Source organism: Hyla sarda, chromosome 7 (assembly GCF_029499605.1).
Source record: "Hyla sarda isolate aHylSar1 chromosome 7, aHylSar1.hap1, whole genome shotgun sequence".
Classification (NCBI taxonomy): domain Eukaryota; kingdom Metazoa; phylum Chordata; class Amphibia; order Anura; family Hylidae; genus Hyla; species Hyla sarda.
This window is the reverse complement of record NC_079195.1, coordinates 69,351,941-69,378,959: the sequence shown is the minus strand read 5'-3', so window position 1 is coordinate 69,378,959 and position 27,019 is coordinate 69,351,941. Positions and strand designations below refer to the sequence as shown.

Genomic DNA, 27,019 nt, shown 5'->3' with positions numbered 1-27,019 from the left:
TCCAGCACCAAGGAGACAGGAAGCTTAAGGAACTGAATATACTGAAGCCAATCATGGCCTGCTGTAGAACTACAACTCCCAGCACTACTATATAAAAAATGATGCTACTGTAGCATCTGTGGACCACCAGGTTTTGCAAAACTACAACTCCCAGCATGCCTAGTGTAAGCCATAGCACCGCTACACAACACACTTTATTCCCTGGACCCGACATTACTTACAGCTCCGGGGCAGCTGGGATGATAGCACTAGGTCACTACCGCTTCCGGCTGACCCGGATGTTGTTATGGCGGCCACCTGCTCTAATAGTGGCACGCCAGGGGTTAATAGGGTTATTGTTGCTGGGAGTTGTAGTGCGCTGCCTCTGGATTTGCACTAGGAAGGCGCCGGTGGGGGCGGGACTAGGACTTGTTGCTATAGTAATGAGCACGCCGTCGTTGTGGTGGTGGTTGCCATAGTGACGCGGCTCTGACAGGACAGCGGGTAGATGAAGATGGCGGTGCAGCAGTGGCTGGAGAGTCTGCGGGCAGCTAAGAAGACCTGCATCCTACAAGATGGTGACTGACCCTTCCTGTACTAGGCTGTGTGCTGCCTCCATGTCCTGGGCTGTAGCGCCCCTGGGGTCTGACCGTGGGTTATAGGGAGGCCATGTGGCTGATGTATACCAGGATGGGGCTCCACTCTACCAGTACTCGTCCCTGCTTCATATCGTCCACAGGGGGCGCTATTATAGTATTGGAAGCTATGTATTTATGTTACAGGAACCACGTGGTGTTCTATGGAATGAGAATGGGGGGAGATTTATCAAAACCTGTCCAGAGGAAAAGTTGCCCATAGCAACCAATCAGATCGCTTCTTTCATTTTGCAGAGGCCTTGTTAAAAATGAAAGAAGCGATCTGATTGGTTGCTATGGGCAACTTTTCCTCTGGACAGGTTTTCATAAATCTCCCCTGATGTGTTATGGGAAAGAGCCAGGAGGATGTGCTGGTTGCCAATTAGGTGTTTGCTTTTATTTTTAATAGCCCATATATGCTAGAATCTGATTGGTTTGCCAGGGGCATCTGTTCTAGAAATGGATTATGGTGCCCGGCTACAGACAGTCAGGTGGTTTGTTTTCATTTTCTACCAAGCAGAGTACCCGGTGTTCCCTTATAACCATCCTCATAACCTGTCCTCATATCCCACCCTTATAGCCACTCCCTTATATCCATCCTTATATCCTGACCTCATGTCCCACCCTTATAACCATCCCCTTATAACCTGCCCTCGTATTCCATCCTTATATCCTATCCTCATATCACACCCTTATAACATCCCCTTATAACCATCCCCTCATATCCCACCCTTATAACCATCCCCTTATAACCATCCCCTTATAATCATCCTTATATCCTGACCTCATGTCCCACCCTTATAACCATCCCCTTATATCCTGACCTCATATCCCATTCTCCTATCCCGACCTCCTTATATCTCTACCCCATATCCAGTCCTCTTATTCCAGTGGTCTCAAACTGTTACCCTCCCGATGTTGCAAAACATCAACTCCCAGCATGCCCGTACAGCCGTTTGCTATCCGGGCATGCTGAGAGTTTAAGTTTTGCAACATCTGGAGGGCCACAGTTTGAGACCACTGCCCTATCCTGACCTTCTATCCTGTCCCCCCCACACTAACTATTCTATGCACCTGCCTGCCGGACAGTTGGCAGGATGTTTTAAAGGAGTACTTCTGCAAAAATTAACTTACCCCCTATCCAGTCACTGGGGCCGCCCGTGATTACTGGGACTGGACCCTGGTGCTCTCGGTGAGGAGCGTGTGTTGTCTAGTGGTAGATGGCACGAGCTTCATTCATTCCTATGGCAGTGCTGATGATGCCGGAGAGCTGTACTTCGATAGGAAAGAATGAAGCACGTGCTCCTCACTAAGTGCCAGGTAACATCCCAGTGATCGGGGGGGGGGGGGGTCCCAGTGGTTGGACCTCCGCAATCAACTACTTATCCTATATACTGTGGATAGGGGATGTTATTTTCCACCGGAGATCTCCTTTAAGGGTTGGTCACACATACAACATCTGCAGCAGGTTTTCCGCAGCTGAAATTTTGCCTGTGGATTTTCCACTGTGACTTTTCAGCTGCTGCAAAACTCCAACTCCCATTATGCTCGCACCATGATGGAAGATGTACAGTTATAGCTGTAAATGTTGGCACCCCTGAAATTTTTAAAGGAAAAAAAAAAAAAAAAATGTATTTCTCACAGAAAAGGATTGCAGTAACACATGTTTTGCTATACACATGTTTATTACCGTTGTGTGTATTGGAACTAAACCAAAAAAGGGAGGTAAAAAAGCAAATTGGACATAATGTCACACCAAACTCCAAAAATGGTCTGGACAAAATTATTGGCACCCTTGACTTAATATTTGGTTGCACACCCTTTAAAAAATAACTGAAATCAGTCGCTTCCTATAACCATCAATAAGCTTCTTACACCTCTCAGCCGGAATGTTGGACCACTCTTCCTTTGCAAACTGCTCCAGGTCTCTCTTATTGGAAGGCGCCTTTTCCCAACAGCAATTTAACTATCTCTCCACAGGTGTTCAATGGGATTTAGATCTGGACTCATTTCTGGCCACTTCAGAACTCTCCAGCACTTTGTTGCCATCCATTTCTGGGCGCTTTTTTTTACGTATGTTTGGGGTCATAGGGGGAGATTTATCAAAACCTGTCCAGAGGAAGAGTTGCCCATATCAACCAATCAGATTGCTTCTTTCATTTTTAACAAGGCCTCTCCAAAATGAAAGAAGCGATCTGATTGGTTGCTATGGGCAACTGGGCAACTTTTCCTCTGCACAGGTTTTGATAAATCTCCCCCATTGTCCTGCTGGAAGCCCCAAGATCTCGGACACAAACCCAGCTTTCTGACACTGGGCTGTACAGTGCGACGCAAACCCGTTGGTAATCCTCAGATTTCATGATGCCTTACACACATTCAAGGCACCCAGTGCCAGAGGCAGCAAAACAACCCCAAAACATCATCCTTTGTCCCCCCCCCCCCCTCCCCCATTCTATGGAAGCCAGGGGCATAACAATGGCCTTGAGGTCAAAACAGATGTCTAATGAAAAGGAACCCAAGTTATATAATGTAACTAACTTTTACAAAAAGTCTAATCATTTTATTGACTACAACATTTACCGTTTTTGCTTTTTTGGAGAAAGTTTGTGTTGTGTTGCCTAACAGCAGGGGCACAGTTCAGAGAGTAGAAAAAAGGAAGTAATCAGATCTATGGGGAGAAGAACAGCACAGGGATGTAGGTAATTTTACCTAAAAAAAGATATATATAAATCCTATATATATATATATATATATATATATATATATATATATATATGTATGTTGTATATCTGATTTGACCAACTTTGCCTCCAGGTAAAGCCCCTTTAATTAGTACCCAGCATTCTGGAGATCATTCTGTATAGGTTCCCGGGACGTTCAAGGCAACCACTGATGGGGCCCTACACAGGATTTGCCCACGTGATGTCCCCTGGATCTCCAGAGCAGCAAGGACTGGGGAAATGTAACTTTGGGGATGGAGGTTGAAGAGGCTGCATTAGATTTACCCAAATGTACATAGACATGTTTTAATTTTGCAAATGTATAACATTTTAACTTTTAAGATTACATATTTTTTTCCCAATTTGTCTTAACAGGCAGGAGGAAAGTGCACTATTTGTTTTCTGATGGCAAAGAAATGGCAGAAGAATATGACCAGAAGACACACGAGCTGTTGGGTAAGAACAGTCTCTTCTTTTATCCTGTCTGGTTCAAAAAATGTTTTCCAGTGGGAAATGACTCTCATCAGGAACAATATCATGTACTACAGAGAGAATATCTATTTTCCATTTAGCGCCTGTTTTAATAATAGACAGACCTTGTGTATGCGTCCATGTCTTGTACTTTAAAGGTGCCCATACACCTCAGACTAAAGTCATCCAAAATTGTATTGAGTTTGGCCATTTGTCTTAAGTGTATGGCAGCTTCCTGACTCTCCATTGACAGATTATGTCATTGGAGAGAAGTGTTCAGTGTGTTAGATTTTTACCTCCTGACCCTTTTATTCTGGGGAAAAAATAAGCTGCTGGATGTAACCGATTGAAAAAAGATATTCTACTTTTATGTTTTTGTTGTTGCTTTGTGTCCTGTTCACAGGAAGAAAATGGAGACAGAAGTCTGCCCTGGGGGCATATGGTCAATGGCAGATTGAAGTGGGGGAAGCAGTTCCCCCAATTGTTGGGGTTCTACAGCAAGACTTCTTAAAGGAGAACAGTTCAAATGTAAGTTCACCTAAAATGCACTACACACATTTCATTTTCTAACATGAATGCAACTTAAAGGGGTACTCTGCTGCTCAGCATTTGGAACAAACTGTTCCTCATGCTGGAGTCGGCAGCAGGTCACGTCATAGCCCCGCCCCCTCAATGCAAGTAGATGGGAGGGGGCGTGACTATGACATCATAAGTTCCCGGCTCCAGCGTTCGGAACAGTTCTACCCTACTACTGCACATAGTACATGCTAAGCCCCGCCCCCACTCCCTGTGACTCGTTTTGCTGTGTATGTTACTAGAGTCATATTTTTCCTAACAAAAGCAGATTGCTTTACAGCATTGTTTTTCAGGGGTCAGGAATACTTTTGGTAAATGTAGTGATTTACCAAAATTTTAGAGATCACATAGGCTAGATGAAAGTTGTGTAAAACGACAGTGACCAATTAAACATGTTGGTCCCTTTTTTAATATTTTTTTTTTTTCAGTGGAGTAGAGAACTCCTGGAGGGGTACAGATTTGAAGTGTTCACCTGTTAGCCCTTTCTTTGGTCCCTTGCAGCTTTGGCAAATATCTGTTCAGCGGGGGTGTGGCTCTCAGACCCTCAAAGATCAGATATTGATGCTTATCCTGGAGATAGACCATCAATAAAAAAAAAAACTCCTGGAAAACTCCTTTAATTCCAGCATGCCCTGTTGTGAACTTGATGCAGTTTGTCTTCATTGACTTTCATGGGAGGAAACCACAGCACTGAATATCCCATGTAAAATTGTGGTTTTCCATGGAAGCAGTTCAAAGCCATTCTAACCTCTGTAACCACTTGTACTAACATGAGGTTTTGACACTTTTTTCTGTGGTTGTGGTGGCTTTGATCTCAGTCGTAGTTATTTTATGTTTATTATACTAGTGCTAGCTCCATAAGATGTTGCCATTGTATATGATATGGTATTTAGAGCACAGATTGTTTGTGACATGGATACTCACTCCAAAGAATTTTAAGATATCTGTTGTGTTTTATTCTTCTAGCCAGTTTTTATGAGGAAGGACACAAAAACAAGTTTTCAGTGGAGAATCCGCAATCTTCCTTATCCAAAAGAGGTTTACAGTGTTACAGTGGACAAGAAAGAGCGATCCTGCATTGTACGGACATCTAACAAGAAGTAAGTGGGTTTTTCCACTCTCTGCTTTCCCCACTTTTTTTTTCCAGAGATCGTCTGTTCACAGTAAGCAGTTAAGGTTTTTAACTCATATACGGGTATCATCTAGTTTGGTGAACTATTAAAGGGGGGTACATTGCTGCTCAACAAACTGTTCCGAACACTGGAGCCGGCGCTGGGAGCTCGTGACGTCATAGCCCCGCCCCCTCATGCCATCACTACCCACCCCCTCAATGCAAGTCTATGGGAGGGGGCGTGACAGGCGTCATGCCCCTTCCCATAGACTTGCATTGAGGGGGCGGAACATGACGTAATGTGGGGGCGGGCTATGACGTCACAAGCTCCTGACGCCGGCTCCAGCATTCGGAACAGTCTGTTCCAAACGCTCAGCAGCGGAGTACCCCTTTAACCGCTTAATGACCCAGGGCATACCTGTACGTCCTGAATCTGCTCCCGTTCTATAACGCGGGGCCATGGCCATAGCGGGTCGGGCCTGGCCTCTAACGGCCGGGACCTGTGGCTAATAGCGCATGGCAATGATCGCGGTGTCACGCGCTATTAACCCTTTAGACACGGCATTCAAAGTTGATCACCACGTCTAAAGTGAAGCTAAACTAATGCCGGTTAGCTCAGGGGGCTGTTCGGGATCACTGCGGTGAAATCGCGGCATCCTGAACAGCTGTAGGACAGCAGGAGGGTCCCCTTACCTGCCTCCTTGTGTCCGATGACCGAATGACTGAGATCCAGGCATGAGCAGTCAAGCAGCAGAATCATTGATCAATGATTTTTCATAGAAAACCATTGATCAGTGTAAAAGATCAGTGTGTGCAGTGTTATAGCCCCCTATGGGAGCTTTAGCATTGCAAAAAAAAAAGTGGAAAAAAAAAGAGTAAATAAACATATTGGTATGGCCGCATGCGGAAATGTCCGAATTATAAAAATATATTGTTAATTAAACCGCACAGTCAATGGCGCGCAAAAAAATTCCAAAGTCCAAAATAGTGTATTTTTGGTCACTTTTTATGTAATGAAAAAATGAATAAAAAGATCAATAAGTTCGATCAATACAAAAATTGTACAACTAAAAACTTTAGATCACGGTGCAAAAAATTTGCCTTCATACCGCCCCATACACGGAGAAATAAAAAAGTTATAGGGTCAGAAGATGACAGTTTTAAACGTATACATTTTCCTGCATGTAGTTATGATTTTTTCCATAAGTACAACAATATCCAACCTATATAAGTAGGGTATCATTTTAATCATATGGACCTACAGAATAAAGATAAGGTGTCATTTTTACCGAAAAATTTACTGTGTAGAAACAGAAGCCCCCAAAAGTTACTAAATAATGTTTTTTCAATTTTGTCGCACAATGATGTTTTGCCGTAGATTTTTGGGTAAAATGACTGATGTCACTGCGAAGTAGAATTGGTGGTGCAAGAAATAAACAATCATATGGATTTTTAGGTGCAAAATTGAAATAATTATGATTTTTTTTAAAGGTGAGGAAAAAACTAAAGTGCAAAAATGGAAAATCCCTGGGTCCTTAAGGGGTTAAAGGTTATAGTTTTCTTTTACCCGTTGTGCGTTTTACTGAGATAAAGGCCCCAATGACAGTCCAGGCATGCTGGGAGTTGTAGTTTTGCTACATCTGGAGGTGCACAGTTTTGGAGACCTAAGCATTACACTACGTTTACATCTGCCTCAGAGCCGACACTGCAGATTCTGTCATATTTTTCCAGTCAGTAAAACCTGACGGATATTGTTGTAAGTCAGCGTGGTCCATAAGGTGCCTATGATGTTTGTTGTGAACACAGATGAGGACAGAGCCTTATATACTTTACTGCAGTTTTACTATCTTTACAACTATGAGCCTAATGATACATAATGATTTGAAGAAAACAGACCGTGCATCTTCTTGCAGTAGATAGTCGTGACTTTATTCCATGCAGAAAGATAGTTACGGGGGGGGGGACAGACAAATACACACAGAAGGGGGCACCGTCAATGGTGTGCTTAATTCGTCTGGACCACAAAATGGGGCCAGACCTATACCTTATAAAACGGTGGTTGCCTCTTCTGTGTGCTCCTGCACTTGTCTCTCCTCCCCCGTTGCTGTATCCCTCTGCGCTGAATAAAACCACACGACTATCTACTGCAAGAGGTTGTGCCATCTGTTTTCTTAAAATCTGCATCGCCTGGAATGGACTGTACTGTATGGCGTGCGCCCTCTATAATAGTCTGCCTTGACGTCTACTCTGAAGCAAGTGCTTAACCCTTTATGCATATTTTTGCATCTGTTTGCAATCTGTTTCTGTAAGATAACCACATGATACTTTCACAATACAGAATTACAGAAATACTTTATTTAGTAAAGATGCACGTATACATTGCTGATCGTTAAAGAATAAGCTGTTTGCTTAGTGTTCTATTTAGCATCAGATCATTATGCACACTTGTCAGTTGAACAATAGAGGGCGCTGTTGGAGAGGATGCCAAAGTACAAGTATTGATCTGCTCTACCGCAGCGCTGTACCACTGGGGACACAACAAACAAGTAAAATGATAAGTAATAAAAACAACTGAACATATATAACCTCCAAAAAACTATACGTATCCAGAAGAGCTTACACTTTAAATGTATATTAAATTAGAAGAAATATCCATCATTCCAACCTAAACATTTGTGACCAGAACTAACTTTGTCTTTAGGGAGAAAATGTTAATCCTATAGTTAAAGTTAATATAAGTTGACTTAGGATATGGATTTTCACACAGATTTGGGCATAGAATATGCACATATACTTCTGCAAAATCGGTATAAATTTTACACCACAACCACATCCCATTGGGGGAGATTTATCAAAACATGTGCAGACGAAAAGTTGCCTAGTTGCCAATAGCAACCAATCAGATCCCTTCTTATATTTTTTACAAGGCCTCTGCAAAATGAAAGAAGCGATCTGATTGGTTGCTATGGGCAACTAGGCAACTTTACCTCTGCACAGGTTTTAATAATCTCCCCCATTGTTTTTAGGGGAATTTGCTAATACACGTGCTGGGGAGTGGCACTGCAAAACCTTATCTGCACTTATACAGTCACTGGTTTCACATCGAATTACAGGTGTCAGTACAGCCGCAGACTTCTCTGTGTTAAAAATATCTCTAATTTCAAAATCCAGAAGAATTTTAGAGCAGAATATATGATTCTTTGTAATAGGGGATTCCTTAAGGACATGCACCGTAAATATACGGGCGCTGCAGCGAGTTAACTTTTTGCACAGTGCAGTAAATTTATGGTGCGGCTATGAAGCAAGCGCAGGAGCTGTGCTTGCTTCATGCACGGTGGGTCTTGGCAGCTGTCAGCAGACAGCCGCGGGGATCAGATCAGCCAAGATGGCCGACAGAGGTCCCCTCACCTGCCTCCGTCCATCCTCATGGCATCTTCTCCTCTTGTCTGAGATCAAGCAGACTAAAGAAGAAGAACGCTGATAACACTGATCAGTGCTATGCCTATGCATAGCACTCAACAGTATTAGCAATCTGATGATTACCATAAATTCCCTATGGGACTTAAAAAGTGTAAAGTAAATGTAAAAAAGCTCCTCCCTTAATAAAGATTTAAATCCCGCCCCCCCTTTTCCCCATTTTAATAAAAAAAAGCGTAAAAAAATTATAAATAATAAACATATTTGCGTAAATGTCAGAATTATAAAAATATAATGTTAATGATCCCGTATGGTGATCGGCGTAAAAGAAAAAAAAAGATAACATTTCTGCTTTTTGGTCGCATCTAATTACAAAAAAAAAATGTATAAAAAGTGATCAAAAAGTCACATATATGCAATTGTAACAGCGAAAATAAAAAGAGCCCTCATACAGCCCGGTATATGGAAAAATTTGAAAGTTAGAGGTGGTCAAAATAGGACAATTTTAAACTTACCGTATTTATCGGTGTATAACGCATTTTTTAGGCTAAAATTTTTAGCCTTAAGTCTACCTGCGTGTTATACGCCGATAAGCTGCTGCAGTTCAATGATTTAAAGCGGGCGCTTTAAATCAATGAACTGCAGCGGCTTTTGCAGGTCCAGAGACCTACCGTCGCTGCCGGCTTCTCTGCCCCTGCCGGCTTCTCTGCCCCTGCCCATCCTGGGGTCCAGAGACTGCCGACACCACTGCCCCATTGCCTCCCCCATCCCCGGTTGTATAATTACCTCTTGCCGGGGTCGGGTCCGCGCTGCTTCTGGCTCCGGTGCCGGACTCCTGCGTCATTGCTATGCGCTGCGCGGCGTAATGACGGGTGACGTCGCATTGAAGACGTCACTAGTCACTGCGCCGCGCAGCGCATAGCAAAGACGCAGGAGACCGGCACCGGAGCTATAAGCAGCGCGGACCCGACCCCGGCCACAGGTAATTATACAACCAGGGATGGGAGGAGGCAATGGGGCAGCGGCACCGATAGCCAGGGGGAGAGAAGTGGCGGCAGCAGGGCTCTAGACCCCAGGAAAGGCAGGGGGAGAGAAGCGGGCAGCGATGGCCTCTCTCCCCCTGCCTTTCCTGGGGGCTTCTGCGGGGTCAGAAACAGTGTATCAGGGTATACACATGCACACACACACACCCTCATTTTACCAAGGATATTTTGGGTAAAAAACTTTTTTTACCCAAATATCCTTGGTAAAATGAGGGTGTGTGTTATAGGCCGGTGCGTGGTATACCCCGATAAATACGGTATTTTGTAAAAAATAAATAAATAAATAAAAAAGCAGTACAATAATGTAAGTAACCATGGGTATCCTTTTAATCTTATTGACCCACAGAATAAAGAAAACCTGTCATGTTTACCCTAAAGTGTATAACGTGAAAACAAAGCCCCCCAAAATTTTCAAAATTGCGATTTTCGTTTACATTTCCTTACACCAATTTTTTTTTTTTTTTTAGGGTAAAATTAGTGTAATTACACAGTACAATGGGTATTGCAAAAAAAAAAACAGGCCCTCACATGGGTCTGTGAATGGAAAAAACGATAACGCAAAAATAAAATTGACCTGGTCCTTAAGGGGTTAAAGAAAATAGTTTTGAGACAGAGTGGAATAATTGGGGCCATAAAAGAAATTCTATAAATATCTTCACTATTGTTGTCCCTATTCTGGTATTATGCTGCAATACTAGAAACAGTCTATAGACTGGAGTGGAGCTGTTTCTGGAGATAAAGCAGACCCTATTTTCTTTTCTTCCACTACAACTCCTTTAATATCATCTAAATGCTCACTGTGTATTATCTAAATCTGGGACCTTTCCAGGGATGTAAATATGGTAAAAAGTAAAGTAGTGATCAGTGCCCTTATTGAGGCTCTGCCATCAAACTATGCAGCCCCATGTAAGGTAAGCATACTACGGAGAGAGGCCCGCTTTTCTTTTACAAAAAAAGGGCACAAAAAACATTGTGACTTTTGGCTTATAGGAGAATTCACTTGACTTCCTTGTTTATCTCTGTGTTGGAAGGTCTGTCTGGAGCCTCCTTTTGTAGAATCCGCCAAAAATGTCCAATAAAATATCTTCATGCACTAGTTGTGCAGTAAACTGCCAGGCATTATGATGGAAACTGTCTGTCAGACAACATTTATATGCTTTATACAGCGGACGCAACAAAGCAGTTTATTCATTGTTCTGCTCCTGCTTCAGAACAATGAAACAATAGATAAAACAGATTTGTTCAGCATTAGCGCTTTGTGTCAAGAATCATTCTGTAACAAAAACTGTTAAAGGGGTACTCCGCTGTTCAGCATTTGGACCAAAGTGTTCCGAACGCTGGAGCCGGCGCCGGGAGCTCATGACGTTATAGCCCCGCCCCCTCAATGCAAGTCTATTGGAGGGGGCGTGACTATGACGGCATACGTTTCCGGCTCCAGCGTTCGGAACAGCTCTACCCTTCTCCACATAGTACATGCTAAGCCCCGCCCCCACTCCCTGTGATTCATTTTGCTGTGTATGTTACATATGTTACATATTTTTCCTAACAAAAGCAGATTGCTTTACAGCAGTGTTTTTCAGGGGTCAGGAATCATTTGATAAATGACCAGACTTGCATTGAGGGGGCGGGGCGTGATGTTATGAGGGGGGTAGGGCTATGGTGTCACGAGCTCCCTGCTCCAGCGTTTGGAACAGTTTGTTTCAAACGCTGAGCAGCAGAGTACCCCTTTAAGTTGTGGAAGGATTTAAAGCGTACCCGTCAGATCCAACAAAAATACTTTTTTTAAAATATATCACTCAGTACCTAATCCTGACCATGTACATCCAATTTCTATGTGTCTAGCACCTTTATTTTTTTTTTTTATTTCACTTCAAAGGGAGGGGGCATGGCCTCACTGTGCAGGTCTCCACCCCCTCCCTCAGTATGCGGTCTGCTCACATCTCCCCTAGCATTAGCAAAACTACAACTCCCAGCTTGTCCTCACTGACAGTAGCGGGACACAAGCTCACAGTGGGAGGATTTTTCCTCCAGCTATGAGCCCTGCGCTCACAGCTGTCAATCAAGGAAGTGTGTCCATGACATAGGTGATGATGCATGGACACAGCAGGACTAGTTAGTATGTGTCCAAGCAGGCAGGGAGGGCAGTTGTTTGACTGGCTTTTTCAGTATTAAATACTGAACATTTTCTAATGAAAGCAAAACCTATTGGTTATCTAAAGTTTTTGTATTTGACAGTGCCCATTTAAAGGGAATCTGTCATCTATATTTGCTGCTAAGAGCTGCAGACACCATTGGATAGCTCAGGGCTCAAATCCTGCAGGACCGCTTGGGAACGGAGTTCCTGCACTTTTTCACAGCAGGAACATTGTTCCCATTAGCAGGAGTCCCTCAGGATAAGCCCTTGAATGGAGGTCTTTGGTGAGTTTCCACACTTATTCTCCCAAGACTTGACCCCTGGGATAGCTGTAAGGGTATAAAAGCAAACTGTACTTCTTGTGGTTGCCAACATAAAATCACCTTTCATTTTTCAGCCAAGTGTCAAGGAGGCAGAGGCCAGATGCTTAGGTGCCACAGCCTGCCAGGCCTCCTCACTTGCCCTTGCTTGACATACATAGCCCTGTACGTCAGTAAGGGATGGACTGGGGAGTGAGATTAAACGAGAAGGCATGCCAGCCTTTGGCACTTCAAATTGCATCTTGGCGCACCCTACATGGCATTTGTCTGAGAAATACAAAGGGGGTTTTATCTGTTTGGTAACCACCTTTATCTCCTGGAAAGGTTTGCATTTATACCTGAACAGTTATTTAACGGTGTCTACATCGCATGGCAACAAATAGAGATGATAGATTTACTTTCATGGGCTTTATACAGTAGCACAGAGCCGATAAAGCCCACCTCTATGTTCATATAAAAAAAAAAATATATATATATATATATATATTGCTTTTATAGTGACTATAGCAAAGCAATATTCTTACTTCAGACACCCTCAAGAGGGACCAGGTTTCTGCTGTGCAGATAGAGATGGATAAGAAGATGGAAAGATCCTACATAACCAGTGAACTGGAAGCTTTGTGTCCGTAAACTTTTGGTGGCACTGGCCAACTGCCTTATGTGTATTGATACTAAAAAGAGAAACAAAGGCGCTCCATAGGGTAAAACACTTCAAGGTAGTGGGGCAGGAAGGTTAGAGACCACTTACCACAGGTGGTTGTGTAACCCCATACACAACAATGGAATGAGCGTAGGGGAAAGGAAGGTCAGTCCTGTTTGCAGCCTTCCTGCTAGTGAATCATGGAAACAAGGAAAGGACTTCAAAGGAGTATGCAGGATCAAATCTGCACTGCACAGACCCACCACATCAAGAATAGTAAAAGAATTGTTTATTCACAAACGGGCAATACATTTTGCTGTGCATGCACAGCAAAACGTATTGCTTGTTTATGAATAAACAATTCTTTTACCATTCTTGATGTTGTGGGTCTCTGCAGGTCCGATTTGATCCTGCATTTTCCTTTTGAAGTCCTCTCCTTGGGGGAGATTTATCAAAACCCGTGCAAAGGAAAAGTTGCCCATAGCAACCAATCAGACTGCTTCTTTCATTTTGCAGAGGCCTTGTTAAAAATTAAAGAAGCGAGCTGACTGGTTCCTATGGGTAACTTTTCCTCTGGACAGGTTTTGATAAATCTCCCCCCTTAGGGTAGAGTCAAAAGGCCTCCATACACATATCAGATGATGTTGGGGATACATAGAAACCAGCGTATTGACTTTCAATGTCTGATGCTTTTGTTCTCTCCAGAGGAGTCTGGTAGCACCTTATTCCACTCTTTCCATTGAGAAGACACCAAACCAACCAAGCATATGTATGAGGGGTTATGGGGAATATTTGAAGGCTGAACGAGCGTTTTGCCGAGATCTGTTGAGGTGTATGGTTTCAGTGCTTTAAGTTGATTTGTGGGTTTTCCGAGATGCAAAATATTAAACAAAGCAGATAAGTGTGATAAGATATCAAAAGAACCATTACTCACCTGATAGATCCCCAGCCACTCCAGTGGTACCGCTTAGGAAGGAAAAAGAAGCAAATTGGACATAATGTCAAACCAAACTCCAAAAATTGGCTGGACAAAATTATTGGAACCATTTCTGGGTGCTTTTTGACGTATGTTTGGGGTCATTGTCCTGCTGGAAGACCCAGGATCTTGGATGCAAATCCAGCTTTCTGACATTGGGGTTTACAGTGCGACCCAAAATCCATTGGTAATCCTCAGATTTCATGATGCCTTGCACATATTCTAGGCACCCAGTGCCAGAGGCAGCACAACAACTCCAAAGCATCATTGAACCTCCACCATATTTCACTGTAGGTACTGTGTTCTTTTCTTTGTAGGCCTCATTCCGTTTTCTGTAAACAGTAGAATGATGTGCTTTACTAAAAAGCTCTATCTTGGTCTCATCTGTCCACAAGACGTTTCCCCAGAAGGATTTTGACTTGCTCAAGTTCATTTTGGCAAAATGAAATTCTCCTTCGAGAAAATCTCTTTCTCGAAGGATCCATTGGGGGACACAGACCGTGTGTGTATGCTGCTGTCTCTTGGAGGTATGACTCTATGGCAACAAAGAAGTCGGCTCCTCCCAGCAGGATATACCCACCTCCAGGCCCTGAGCTAATCAGTTTTAGTACCAGAGCAATAGGAGAGGACCGACAGGTCAAGGAAAAAACACGAACTGTCCGAGAACCAGAAGAAAAGATATAACTGAACACACCCTCGGACAGAGAACCAAAGAGTAACCCAAAAGGGGGGGGGGGGGGCTGTGTCCCCCAATGGATCCTTCGAGAAAGAGATTTTATGGTAAGTGTTAAAAAATCTCCTTTTCTCTATCGGCTCCATTGGGGGACACAGACCGTGGGACGTACCAAAGCTGTCTCTTGGGTGGGCAGATAATCAGTCAGGCAGACGGCTGTTCCACTGCCGCCTGCAGCACTTTACGGCCCAGACTAGCATCAGCCGATGCGAAGGTATGAACCCGGTAGAACCTCGAGAAAGTGTGCAAAGACGACCAAGTAGCCACCTTGCAAACCTGTGAGGCCGAGGCTTTGTTCTGGAGAGCCCAGGATGCCCCAACAGAACGGGAAGAATGAGCCACAAACCTGAAGGAAGGAATCTTCCCCCTACAGCAATAGGCTTCCGAAATGGCAGACTGGATCCACCGAGAAATGGTGGCCGTGGAAGCAGGTTGTCCCTTACGACGACCTTCTGTAAGGACGAAAAAGGAATCGCACTGACGAAACGAGGAAGTGATAGAGAGGTAAGACTTAACAGCCCGAACCACATCCAGTTTGTGGAATAAACGCTCCTTAGGATGAGAAGGAGCGGGACAAAAGAACGGAAGAACAATGTCCTCATTGAGATGAAAGGCTGAAACAACCTTAGACAAAAAGGAAGGATCTGGTCGGAAGACAACTTTGCCCTGGTGAATCACCAGAAACAGAGAACGGCAGGAGAGAGCTGCCAATTCAGACACCCTCCGAATAACAACAAGAAACGCCACTTTCCAAGAAAGGAGGCGCAGGGACACCTCCCTTAGGGGTTCAAAAGGTTCACCTTGGAGGACACCCAGAACCAGATTCAAGTCCCAAGGGGGAGAAGGTGACCGATAAGCAAGGGCAGCATGTGCCACTCCTTGAAGGAAGGTCCGGACATGATAATTAGGGAACTGAGGGTAACCCCAGTTCCAATCCCGACTGCAAGAAGGAGAGAAGACAGGGGACAGAAAAGTAACAGGAGACAAGACCTGAGCTTCACACCAACGAAAATAAGACCGCCAGGTACGGTGGTAAATTTTCACCGAGGAGGGCTTGCGAGCCCTGAGCATGGTGCGAATGACTTTTGAAGAGAAACCGCAGGCTCTCAAAACCGCAGTCTCAACCACTACACCGTCAAATGGAGCGACTGTAACTTGGGGTGGCAAAGAGGACCCTGAGACAGCAGGTCCGAACGAAGTGGAAGGCGCAGTGGAGTGTCGTCCAGAAGCCTGACCACGTCGGCGTACCACGACCTTCAGGCCAATCTGGAGCTACCAGTATGGCGGGAACGTCCTCCACTTTGAGCTTCCTCAGAACCCTGGGAAGAAGCGGAAGGGGAGGGAACAGATAGGGCAGAGCAAACCCCGCCCAAGGAATCACTAGGGCGTCCACAGTTAGAGCCAGGGGGTCCCGGGACTTTCACACAAATGGAAGGTTCTTCCGATTGTGCCGAGACGCAAAGAGGTCCACGTCTGGAATGCCCCAGAGGTCGCAGATCTGCGCGAAGACCTCTGGATGTAGGGACCACTCGCCGGGGTCGGCTGAGGACCGGCTGAGGAAGTCCGCTTCCCAGTTCAGCACACCCGGAATGTGAATTGCCGTAATGGCCGGAACCTTGTTGTCCGCCCAGATGAGAATCTTTGTCACCTCGGCCATGGCTGCCGAGCTGCGAGTGCCGCCTTACCGACTTATGTACGCTACGGCCGTGGGGTTGTCCGACTGGACGCGGACAGGGCGGGACTGAAGCAGGGACTCCTAATGAAGAAGACAAAGAAGAATCACCCTCAGCTCCAAGATGTTTATCGGAAGAAGGGCTTCCCGGGGAGACCAGAGGCCTTGAACCGTCCAGTCCCTGAACACACCGCCCCAGCCCGACAGACTGGAATCCGTTGTAACTACCTGCCAGTGGAGGGGAAGAAATGATCGCCCCTGAAAAGAAGGGGGAGCGGAGCCACCAGAACAGAGACTGACGGATCCGACGAGGGAGAGCAATCTTGCGATCGAGAGACAGAGGAGATCTGTCCCATCGAGAGAGAATCGCCAGTTGAAGGGGACGGTAATGAAACTAGGCAAAGGGTACGGCTCCCATGGCCGCGACCATCTGACCCAAGATTTCCATGCAAATGCGGATGGAAACTGGGGCCTGGGCCCGAAGAGAGCAGACTCCTGACAGGAGCGTCAGACGTTTGTCCGGCGGAAGTCCGGGCAGAGGCTGTGTTGAATTGAAGTCCCAAGAAGATCAGAGACTGGGTGGGAGAGAGGACAGACCTGTCCCGGTTGACCATCCACCCGAAGCGATTCAGAGTCTGGAGAGTGAGATCCACATTCTCTAGAATCTGGACTCTGGTGGGAGCCTTGATGAGAAGGTCGTCCAGGTAAGGGAGCACTGAGACTCTTCTCAACCGCAACAGGGCCATCACTGGCGCAAGGATCTTGGTAAAGACCCCAGGAGCAGTGGCCAGACCAAAGGGTAGGGCTACGAATTGAAAATGCCCCTCCGGAACCGCAAAGCGAAGGTACCGCTGATGGCCGTGAAATATAGGGAACATGAAGGTAGGCATCCTTGATGTCCACGAAGAAAAAAACTCCCCTTGTTCCATGGATGCCACTACCGAACGGAGAGATTCCATTCGGAAGTGGCGGATGACAAGATGACGGTTGAGACGCTTGAGGTCCAGAATTGCTTGCACAGAACCGCCTTTCTTGGGGACCACAAAAAGATTGGAATAGAAACCCCGAAAACGTTCCCCTGGAGGAATGGAGACAATAACTCCCTGGAGGAGCAGGGACTGGTGGGCCTCCCGAAACTGCTTCGCCAGAGAAGGAGACCGGGGGGATCGGGACTGAAAAAAACGATCCCTCGGAAGGGAGGCAAATTCGATTCGATATCCGTTGGACACCACGTCCCTGACCCAAGAGTCCTGAATGTGTGTGGTCCAGATGTCTCGAAAAAGTAAGAGACGACCTCCCACCCGAGAAAAAATCTGCCGGTGGGGGCTTCGCTTTATGCGGAAGTGGGATTGTGGTTGCCCGATTTGGCTGCAAAATGGCTGGAACGGTTGGTGTCAGACTTCCAAGACGGACGCACCCGGAACGAGGGAGCCTTCTTGTCCCACGAAGGAGCCTGCCCAGACCCCTTATTGGGGCCAAAGGACCGGAAGGAATAGGACTTACTCTGGGAAGTAGAGCGAGCCTTATTTTGAGGCAACAAGGAACTCTTACCCCCCGTCGCCTCAGAGATAATCTCGTCAAGGCACTTGCCAAAAAGATGGGTGCCAGTAAAAGGAAGCTCGGTGAGAGACCTTTTGGAGGCGGCATCCCACGCCTTAAGCCACATCCTGACCGGGTACGCGGCTGTGGCGAGGCAGAGCGGCGACTCCGGGAACATCCTCTGGAGGAGTGACGTTTGTGACCACGGGGGGGAGCGCCCACGTCTACCTGAGGACTCCATGTAAGAGTCAGAAGAAACACCCCTAGTATGCTTGTGAGAGCGTGAGGGAGAAGAGGAGCGGGACCCTCTAGAGGGCCGGCGCAGGGCAGACCTCTTCAAGGCAGACACCACGTCACGGGAGGCCTCAGCCACCGAACGGGAGACTTGAGTCAAGTCAGCCATATACTGGGATAGGGAAGAAACCTAGGCTGGAGGGGCGGCCGAATCCACCGGAACTGTAAGAGCATCCGGGGGAGCCAGGGGGTCTGGGGGAGCAGTGGAGCAGGCAGAGCAAGTGGGTTCAGCAGAATCAGGCATAGTGCTGGGCGGTATGGCCTAAAATTAGTATTTTATTTATTTTTTTATTATCGCGGTATCATGGTATCCGATTCCGCTCTCGAAATCGGGCCAGAGAAGCACACTGGGACAAGTGAGGGCGCCGTGCTGGGCTCTACAATTCATCCGGAGGGTGGGGGAGGGGCCCGACCGGTATAGCGGTATGGGCAAAAATCCATACCGTGGGAGGAAAAAAAAACGGTATCAGGTTCATACCGGTATACCACCCAGCACTAACCAGGCATTTTGGAATTGCATGTCATACAGACAAAATGGGAGACTAACAGTCCAGTTGTCTGTTTAGAGGGAGGAACTGTTCTGTGTCCCCTGTGGCAGCTGCTGTGAGGAAACTCCGCTCTATGTAGACAGAGAGGAGAAACAGACTAGCCAATAGCCGGAGAGGGGCGTGCCTGGAGCAGGGGCACTGTCTGATTGGCCCCTGCCACCTACATCGCGCGCACAGCGCTCATTGGAGGACGATTCGCGCCTCCAGTAAGCTCCGGCGGCCCTGTGGGCGGAGCTATAGTGCCCCGGCCGCCGAAATGTCTATGAAGAATAATAATGGCCCTCGCTCCTTGCCCCGAGCGCACATGTCGTACGCATATGCGCTTGCGGGGAAGTGAGCGGGCAAGACAGATATGCGTCGGCAGCAGTCTGCTGCCAAAAGTGAAAGTAAGTCAGTAAAAGTGCCGCGGCTGTAAGCCGCAAAGTAACACACACACGAGTGCATAGAATAAAACTAAGCCATTCATCCCAATATGCCACTGCTCTCCCCAGAATAATAAAGATTAAGCCCCTAGCACAGGCCAGTCCCATTAGACCCTGAAAGGTGGGCCAAAAAACTGAGTGTCTCCAGAGGTTGCGAGTCAGCACCTAAGGAAGAAAGGAATATATATATATATATATACTCGCCTCAGTCAGAAGAACTTACCTAATGGAGTCTTCTATGAGGTCTTCAGTCAGCTTTCAGTCACCTGCATCACGCCGAGCTACCATGTGGGAGCGAGGCGAGCAGGGAAAAAAGGGGGACCCGGACCCATGAGTTACAACCCCAGGCACTTACCGTTGGCGAGAGGGGGTGAACAGCGCTTATACGCAATGTTTGTGCCCCCTCAATCGCAATGGGGAAACAGTGAGCTGCAGTTCCTGAGTCCCCACCTGAAAACATGAAAGAAAAAGGAATAAAAAAACTAACACATTCCCTAACTAGGAAAATAATAAAACAGAAGACCTGGTCTGGAGAATTCCAGACCATGTCCACCTCCTTCAGACACTAAGCTAAAAACTGATTAGCTCAGGGCCTGGAGGCAGGTATATCCTGCTGGGAGGAGCCGACTTCTTTGTTGCCATAGTGTCATACCTCCTAGAGACAGCAGCATACACCCACGGTCTGGAGCCGATAGAGAAACTTCATTTTCTTGAAAATTTTCAGGGGTGCCAACATTTACGGCCATGACTGTATTGACATGCTGCAAATGTAAAAATCTACACCTCAGGTCAATTTCAGTCAGGAACATGTTTGCCGTGTGTGGACATTTGCTTTGCTGGTACTATTGTCTGCATACGTGCCATGCAAATTTCTGCGAGGAAAATCTGTATGAAATCTGCATGTGCACGTACCCTTGTGTAAATATGTAATACATAAACATCAGAAGCCCCTCCCCCCCCCCCCCCCCCCAAAGCCTAATTTCTCAGCTGCTCTTTTGCTCTGGTTAGTAGAGTCCTTAGTAGGTCCCCCTTGCATATGCCCTAATATCTTCCCCTATAACACTTACATGCGTTGCTTTGATGTGAAGGTTTTGGGGGCTTACAGAGGAAATTGGAAACATTGTATATGCTTTAATTCAGTAAGACCGATCTCCGGTCTCTTCCTTTTATCCATTATAGCTTTTCTTGCTAGAACACGCTTTAAAAGGAAAATAAAACTGACTAATACAGGCTGGTGGAGTGTGAGGCGGTGTGCAAGTCTCGGCACCTCTGCTGCTGCACGTTATCAGCTCTAACAATGTACCAGATATATTAATTGTATGGAACACTCAGTCATTGGATTACTTGCTCAGTTCCTCCCTGTCCCAACCAAAGTTCTGTGCTTTGTATAGTCTTTTTATCTATCATTGAGAAGTTAACACTTCTTTAACATGTCTTTGTGTTCATCTAATCTCTGCTGTTTAACCTTTGACATCTCCCTCATTATCCACGTCTGCCACCTTTGCCAAATACCAAGAGAAGCTACATCACAGGAAACTTTAATCTCTGTCAGAGCACATTCTGCACCCAGCCTCTGTTCTCTCCTAGCTGTGTTCATTTATGGATGTTTGGCATTTACTAATAGAAAAATAATCTGTATAAGACGGCGGCAAAATGACTAAAATTATATAGAATGAAGGAAAACTAAAGCCAATGGAGTGGAGGGTGTCGTAATAATAAAATAAATTTGGTGCTAAATTAGAATACTCCTCGACCGTAAATAAATATTGAAAAATCTGGGCCAATGGATATCAATTTCTGGTATAATAGCATTCAGAATCTTAAACAAGTTAATCTGTATCTAAAAATCATAAAATAAGTTCTTTATAATAATGAAAATCCTCTATATACAGGACCACTTTGGGAGAACTCCTAAGTAGGCTGTTGCCTTATTGTGTATTTCTTATTGTATTGATGCTGTCTTTGCTATGTCTTGGTATGTACTGTAGACATTCTTGCCACACGTCTGCCCCTCCTTTCCCTCTCTTTGAGAAATCACAGACCTATCAGCTGTCTAAAATATCTTCCTTCACGTCTGATACCACAAATGTGAGGGAACACACAGTCACTTGGAGACATTCCTGTAAGTCCAACAGTGCTAAATGCATCATGAGTTCTAAAGCCGGGCTGGAGATTTAGGGTTGTTTCTTGTAACCATATAAGAAAGCCATTTCCCCGGACGTCAAAAAGACACTAAGAAAATGTAATTTGTAATAAACAGTCCCTAGAACTGCTCCCATGATTATAACAATGTCAGACTAGAGTTTAAAGGGGTACTCCGCCACTCAGCGTTTGGAACAAACTGTTCCGGCCGCTGGAGACGGCACCGGGAGAGCGTGAAGTCATAGCCCCGCCCCTTATCACGCCCCTCCCCCTCAATGCAAAGGGGCGGGTGTGACATCATGAGGGGATGGGGCTATGACGTCACGAGCTCCCGGCGTCGACTCCAACGTTCGGAACAGTTTGTTCCAAACGCTGAGCAGCGGAGTACCCCTTTAAGGGGTGTTTGGCCACTCATATTGTTTACAGACAAGGTCAAAATAATGTAAAGAGTAAAAGTTCTTACACTCCCCTTCACTACTCCCTGGGTCCTAACACTCCTGTTCTGTCACTTCCTGGTCCCTCTCACAACGACATGTGACTGCTGCAGCCAATCACAGGATGGAGCGGGTCATTGCTGAGGCCAGTGGTTGGCAGTAGCAGTTGTATATTCATATTGAGAGGGACTGGCGGAACAGGAGCAGTGAGGACCGCTAAGAAGAATAGGGGAGATTTATTAAAATCTGTGTAGAGGAAAAATTGACCAGTTGCCCATAGTAACCAATCAGATCACTTCTTTCATGTTTCAGAGGCCCTTTTTAAAAATGAAAAAGTGATCTGATTGGTTGCTATGGGCAACTGGTCAACTTTTCTTCTGTACAGGTTTTGATAAATCTCCCCTAATATGATTTACTTCATTTTTATATTTTGTTGTTGTAAAATATTAGGCCGGACAGCTCCATTAAAGTGGTACTCCCGTGGAAAACCTTTTTTTTTTTTTTTTTTAAATCAACTGGTGCCAGAAAGTTAAACAGATTTGTAAATCACTTCAATTAAAAAATCTTTATCCTTCCAGTACTTTTTAGAGGCTGTATACTAAAGAGAAATCAAAAAAAGAAATGCATTTCCTCTGTCACGACCACAGTGCTCTCTGCTGTCCATTTTAGGAACTGTCCAGAGCAGCATATGTTTGCTATGGGGATTTTTTCCTGCTCTGGACAGTTCCTAAAATGGACAGCAGAGGTCAGCAGAGAGCACTGTGGTCATGACATCAGAGGAAATGCATTTCTTTTTTTGATTTCTCTTTATCCTTCCAGTACTTTTTAGGGGCTGTATACTAAAGATTTTTTAATAGAAGTGATTTACAAATCTGTTTAACTTTCTGGCACCAGTTGATTTAAAAAAAAAAAAAAAAAGGTTTTCCACGGGAGTACCCCTTTAAGCTGTGATCTTCTTCAGCACATGCCCGTCCTAGCTGTGTTTCATGTGGTTCACTTTCTGTCTACTCTGTTTTCACAGGTATTATAAAAAGTTTTCTATTCCAGACCTTGACCGATGCCAGCTTGACCTGGACGAGAGTTCCCTGAGTTTTGCCCATGCAAATAATACTTTAATCATAACTGTAAGTATTGACGTGTACTGTATAAAGTGTACCTGTCATTTCAACAAACTTCTGGCAGGTCATGATAACATGTCAGAACATGTGCCCGGTGGGGGTCCGGGTGCTGAGACCCCAACTGATCATAAAGAAGGGGCAGTGGTATCTGCATTCAGTGAAAGTCTGAGACTTTTTGCAAACCCATTATAGCACTGGCTCAGCTTTCCTATGAGAGCTGAGCAGAAATGAATGGGCACATACACAGATAGTGAGAGACATGTCAGTCAGCACTTGCAGGGCGGGCGGAGAGAGCAGCTATCGGTACCTGTCCCCAAGGACTAGTTATCTGGGTCACACCACATTTTTAAACTATGATTTCTCTTAAACACCCGGGCATATCACAGTAAGTCATAGTGTGCTGGGATTACACTGCCTGCACCAGTTTTAAGCTGCACACAGCTTGGGCAAAAAAAAAAAATCTGGTAATAGGTTACCTTTAAATCTCCACTGTACAAGAATGTATATAGCCAGTGGTGACCTCTGGACCAGTGGTCTCCAACCTGCGGACCTCCAGATGTTGCAAAACTACAACTCCCAGCATGCCCGGACAGCCGTTGGCTGTCCGGGCATGCTGGGAGTTGTAGTTTTGCAACATCTGGAGGTCCGCAGGTTGGAGACCACTACTCTAGACTAAAGGTCCTCTACACCTCACATGTTCAATTCATAGGGGGAAACTTGGTGACTGGTTTACTTTTAAATGGTCACTCTCATTAAAACTGATTTTTGCTATTGCACTTCTTATGGTAAATAAAAACAATTTCTAATATACTTTGTTTAGAAAAAATGAAGTTTTATTTGTGCTTAAAGGGGTACTCCGCCCCTAGACATCTTATCCCCTATCCAAAGGCTTCTGGAAATGCTGGAGGCTTCGGCTCCCGACCACGGTGACGTGAGACCTTGACGCCACGACTCCGCACCCGTGTGATGTCACGCTCCGCACCTTAATGCAAGTCTATGGGAGGGGGCGTGACAGCTGTCACGCCCCCTCCCATACGCTTGCATTGAGGGGGCGGAGCGTGACGGCACACGGGGGCGGAGCCGTGACGGCACAATGCTCCGGCCCTGTGATCGACAGTAATCAGACCCGGAGCGAACACTCTCCGGAGACTGATTTTAACAGGGGGCGGCGTGCAAGATCACGGGGGTCCCCAGTGGCGGGACCCCCGCGATCAGGCATCTTATCCCCTATCCTTTGGATAGGGGATATGATTTCTAAGCACCGGAGTACCCCTTTAAAAAGGCTCAAGAGCACATTTTCCCTCATCTCATACACAGACTTAGGACCGAAGCCCAAACACAGGAAGTGCAGTCTGGAGTGCTGAGGGAGGTGTGTCCAGCCTCATCCAATCATAGCTCCTCTCACACTTAACTTGCCATATGCTGTTGGTTGGACACCCCTCCCTCAGCACTCCAGGCTGCACTTCCTGTGTTTGGGCTTCGGTCCTATGTCTGTGTATGAGATGAGGGAAAATGTGCTCTTGAGCTTTTTTAAGCACGAATAAAACAGAAAACTTCTTTTTTTTTTTTTTTTTTTTAACACAAAGTATATTAGAAATATTTTTTATTTACAAAGGAGTGCAATAACAAATTTTTTTTTTAATGAGAGTGACCAATTCTGTCATTGAGGTTCGCTACCAAATTTAAAAAGGTGCAGATGTGTGGCACATGTTCTGTGACTTCATGCAGATGACTTGCTTTGCTGTTTGGGGGATTTTGGTATATGTCCAGAATTCTTCTTCCATCAAAAATAAAAAGCTAATTTCAAGGTCTTTGGGGCTGTTTATCCCAGCCTGGCCTGTAATTATTAACAGTTATCCCCTAAAAATAACTATCTGACTAGAGAATCCATTGTGTCTTCAACAAGGCGTAAAGCATAAGGTCCCACAGGCATCCTTGTATGTATTGTACTGGGTGTCACAAGACTTTTACTAGAAAAAATAGTTTATAGCAGCTGCCACCACAAAGTGTAAAACTGAAATAATTTTGCACTGTTAAAAGATCCCATGAAAGGGGTACTCCACCCCTAGACATCTTATCCCCTATCCAAAGGATAGGGGATAAGATGTAAGATCGCCGGGGTCCCGCTGCTGGGGACCCCCAGGATCGCCGCTGCAGCACCCCGCTGTCATTACTTCACAGAGCGAGTTCGCTCTGTGCATAATGACGAGCGATACAGGGGACAGAGCAGCGTCTCATTGGTGCGTCTCATACGGCGAATACACCTATAGCGGCGGTCCCTGCGGCCATCAACGGTCGGGACCCGCGGCTAATACAGGACATCACCGATTGCGGTGATGTCCTGTATTAACCTTCAGACACGGCGATCAAAGCTGACCGCCGTGTCTGAAGCGAAAAGAACACTAACCCGGCTGTTCATTCGGGCTGTTCAGGACCGCCGCGGTGAAATTGCGGCATCCCGAACAGCTTACAGGACACCGGGAGGGACCTTACCTGCCTCCTCGGTGTCTGCTCCTTGCCGGAATCCCCTGCATGGCCGGCGCTCTCCTTCGACGTCATCACGGCGACGTGATGACGGCAACGGAGAGCGTGGATCCCGGGGAAGAAGACGTCCCGAGCATCGTGGACACCACGGGGACGCGGCGACAGCGATGGAGCGACATCCAGGGCAGTGGTGATGGGTCCCGAGTGGCGGGGACACGTGAGTACTACCTCCTATACCAGTGGTCTTCAACCTGCGGACCTCCAGATGCTGCAGAACTACAACTCCCAGCATGCCCGGACAGCCGTTGGCTGTCCGGGCATGCTGGGAGTTGTAGTTTTGCAACATCTGGAGGTCCGCAGGTTGAAGATCACTGTTGGGTGCAGAATCTTTTTTTTTTTTTTTTTCTTCTAGATTTTGCACCTTTAAAATTAGGTGCGTCTTATATGCCGGTGCGTCCTATAGGGCAAAAAATACGGTACATGTAGAAATCCACTAGAACAACACCATATAAGTGGAATCGAAGTTCAGGCAGAAACAAATCTGCCACGTGTGGATATTCCCTTGAGTGCTGCATCTAACACTTGTCTCTCTTTTTTTTTTTTTTTTTTTCCCCCCCATAGTATCAAAAACCAAAGGAGCTTCTCGCTCTGGAAGAAGAACTGCAGAAAGAACTGAAATCGATGAAGTCCACTTCTGATGGGGACGTTGACTGCAAAACTCAGTGACCTGTTAAAACTTTTTGTTATCTTTATAGTTTTGTATTTATAGAAATAAATCTGTATCACACAAGCTTCTCTGCCTATCTACTCCGCAGTAAAACTCTGTAGCTTTACACAATTCCACATAATTCAGTAATTAGACTTTCTATGGAAATACCCTATATCTTACATGTAAAGCTAATGGATGAGAGGACTCAAAGAAGTGCTGGACAAATATGATTTCATGTGTTGGTCTTAAGCCCTTCTAGACCTTCTGTCAGGAGAGGCGGCTTAATGGCTCCAATTTAAATGTAAAAATAATGTATTGTAGATTATAATAACATTTAACAGACCAACATTATAGACTTCTGCAGATTAAGTGATGTTTCACGACCGCTTGGACGCGAAGACTAATGTGCTGGGATAATGTTTTAGATGACTCCGGAAAATATATTGTGAAGTTGAGATACATTCTATTGTAAGAGCCACGAGGTTGGGCTGGAGCTAAACATTTAGAATGCAGCAAGCACCCATGTATGATGATGCTCCATCACTTACAACTAACTGTTGAGTGCAGCTCAGCCTGCCTGAGAGGTTATGGAATAGACTCGAGAAGCTTACAAGAACATTTTCCTTTGCTTCAAAATTCACTTCTGTAGTAATGCATTTCCCTTTGCAAGTCAGCAGTCCAGTATGTCCCATGAAAAGCTTGTTCATGTAACATATGACTTACAGTGGCTTCTCGGCTACAGCCAGTAAATTAGGTATGCTACTAATAATAAAATGTATTTATATAGCGACAACATATTCTACAGCAGTGTACAATTCTGGGGTTACATAAAAAGAATTACACACTTATCATTCAACCAGGAGGAGTGAGGGCCTGCTCGAACTTACAATCTATTCACACTT

General features: G+C 45.5%; 2 protein-coding genes across 9 annotated transcripts in view; one reads left to right on the top strand and one right to left on the bottom strand.

Moving 5' to 3' along the window:
* POLL (DNA polymerase lambda) overlaps positions 1-27,019 on the bottom strand; it is a 76,435-nt gene that overhangs the window by 34,289 nt on the left and 15,127 nt on the right. For 2 of the 3 annotated variants that reach the window (XM_056529492.1, XM_056529494.1), the window contains exon 1: positions 222-345. The exons of the other annotated variant lie outside the window; for it this stretch is intronic. The gene's annotated coding sequence lies outside the window, so the exon portion shown is untranslated. Of the gene's footprint in view, positions 1-221; positions 346-27,019 lie in introns of those variants that run through there. 3 annotated transcript variants of the gene reach the window in all.
* DPCD (deleted in primary ciliary dyskinesia homolog (mouse)) lies at positions 272-26,198 on the top strand. 6 transcript variants are annotated; one of them, XM_056529499.1, is made up of 6 exons: positions 272-311; positions 3,710-3,790; positions 4,209-4,333; positions 5,348-5,481; positions 22,828-22,930; positions 26,030-26,198. In XM_056529499.1, exons 1-6 carry the CDS (start codon positions 287-289, stop codon positions 26,132-26,134), a joined length of 573 nt encoding a protein of 190 aa, XP_056385474.1. In that variant the 5' UTR covers positions 272-286; the 3' UTR covers positions 26,135-26,198. The 6 variants fall into 6 exon arrangements, with proteins under 6 accessions (XP_056385474.1, XP_056385472.1, XP_056385473.1 ...); XM_056529497.1 differs by lacking the exon at positions 272-311 and adding an exon at positions 349-557; XM_056529498.1 differs by lacking the exon at positions 272-311 and adding an exon at positions 916-1,000.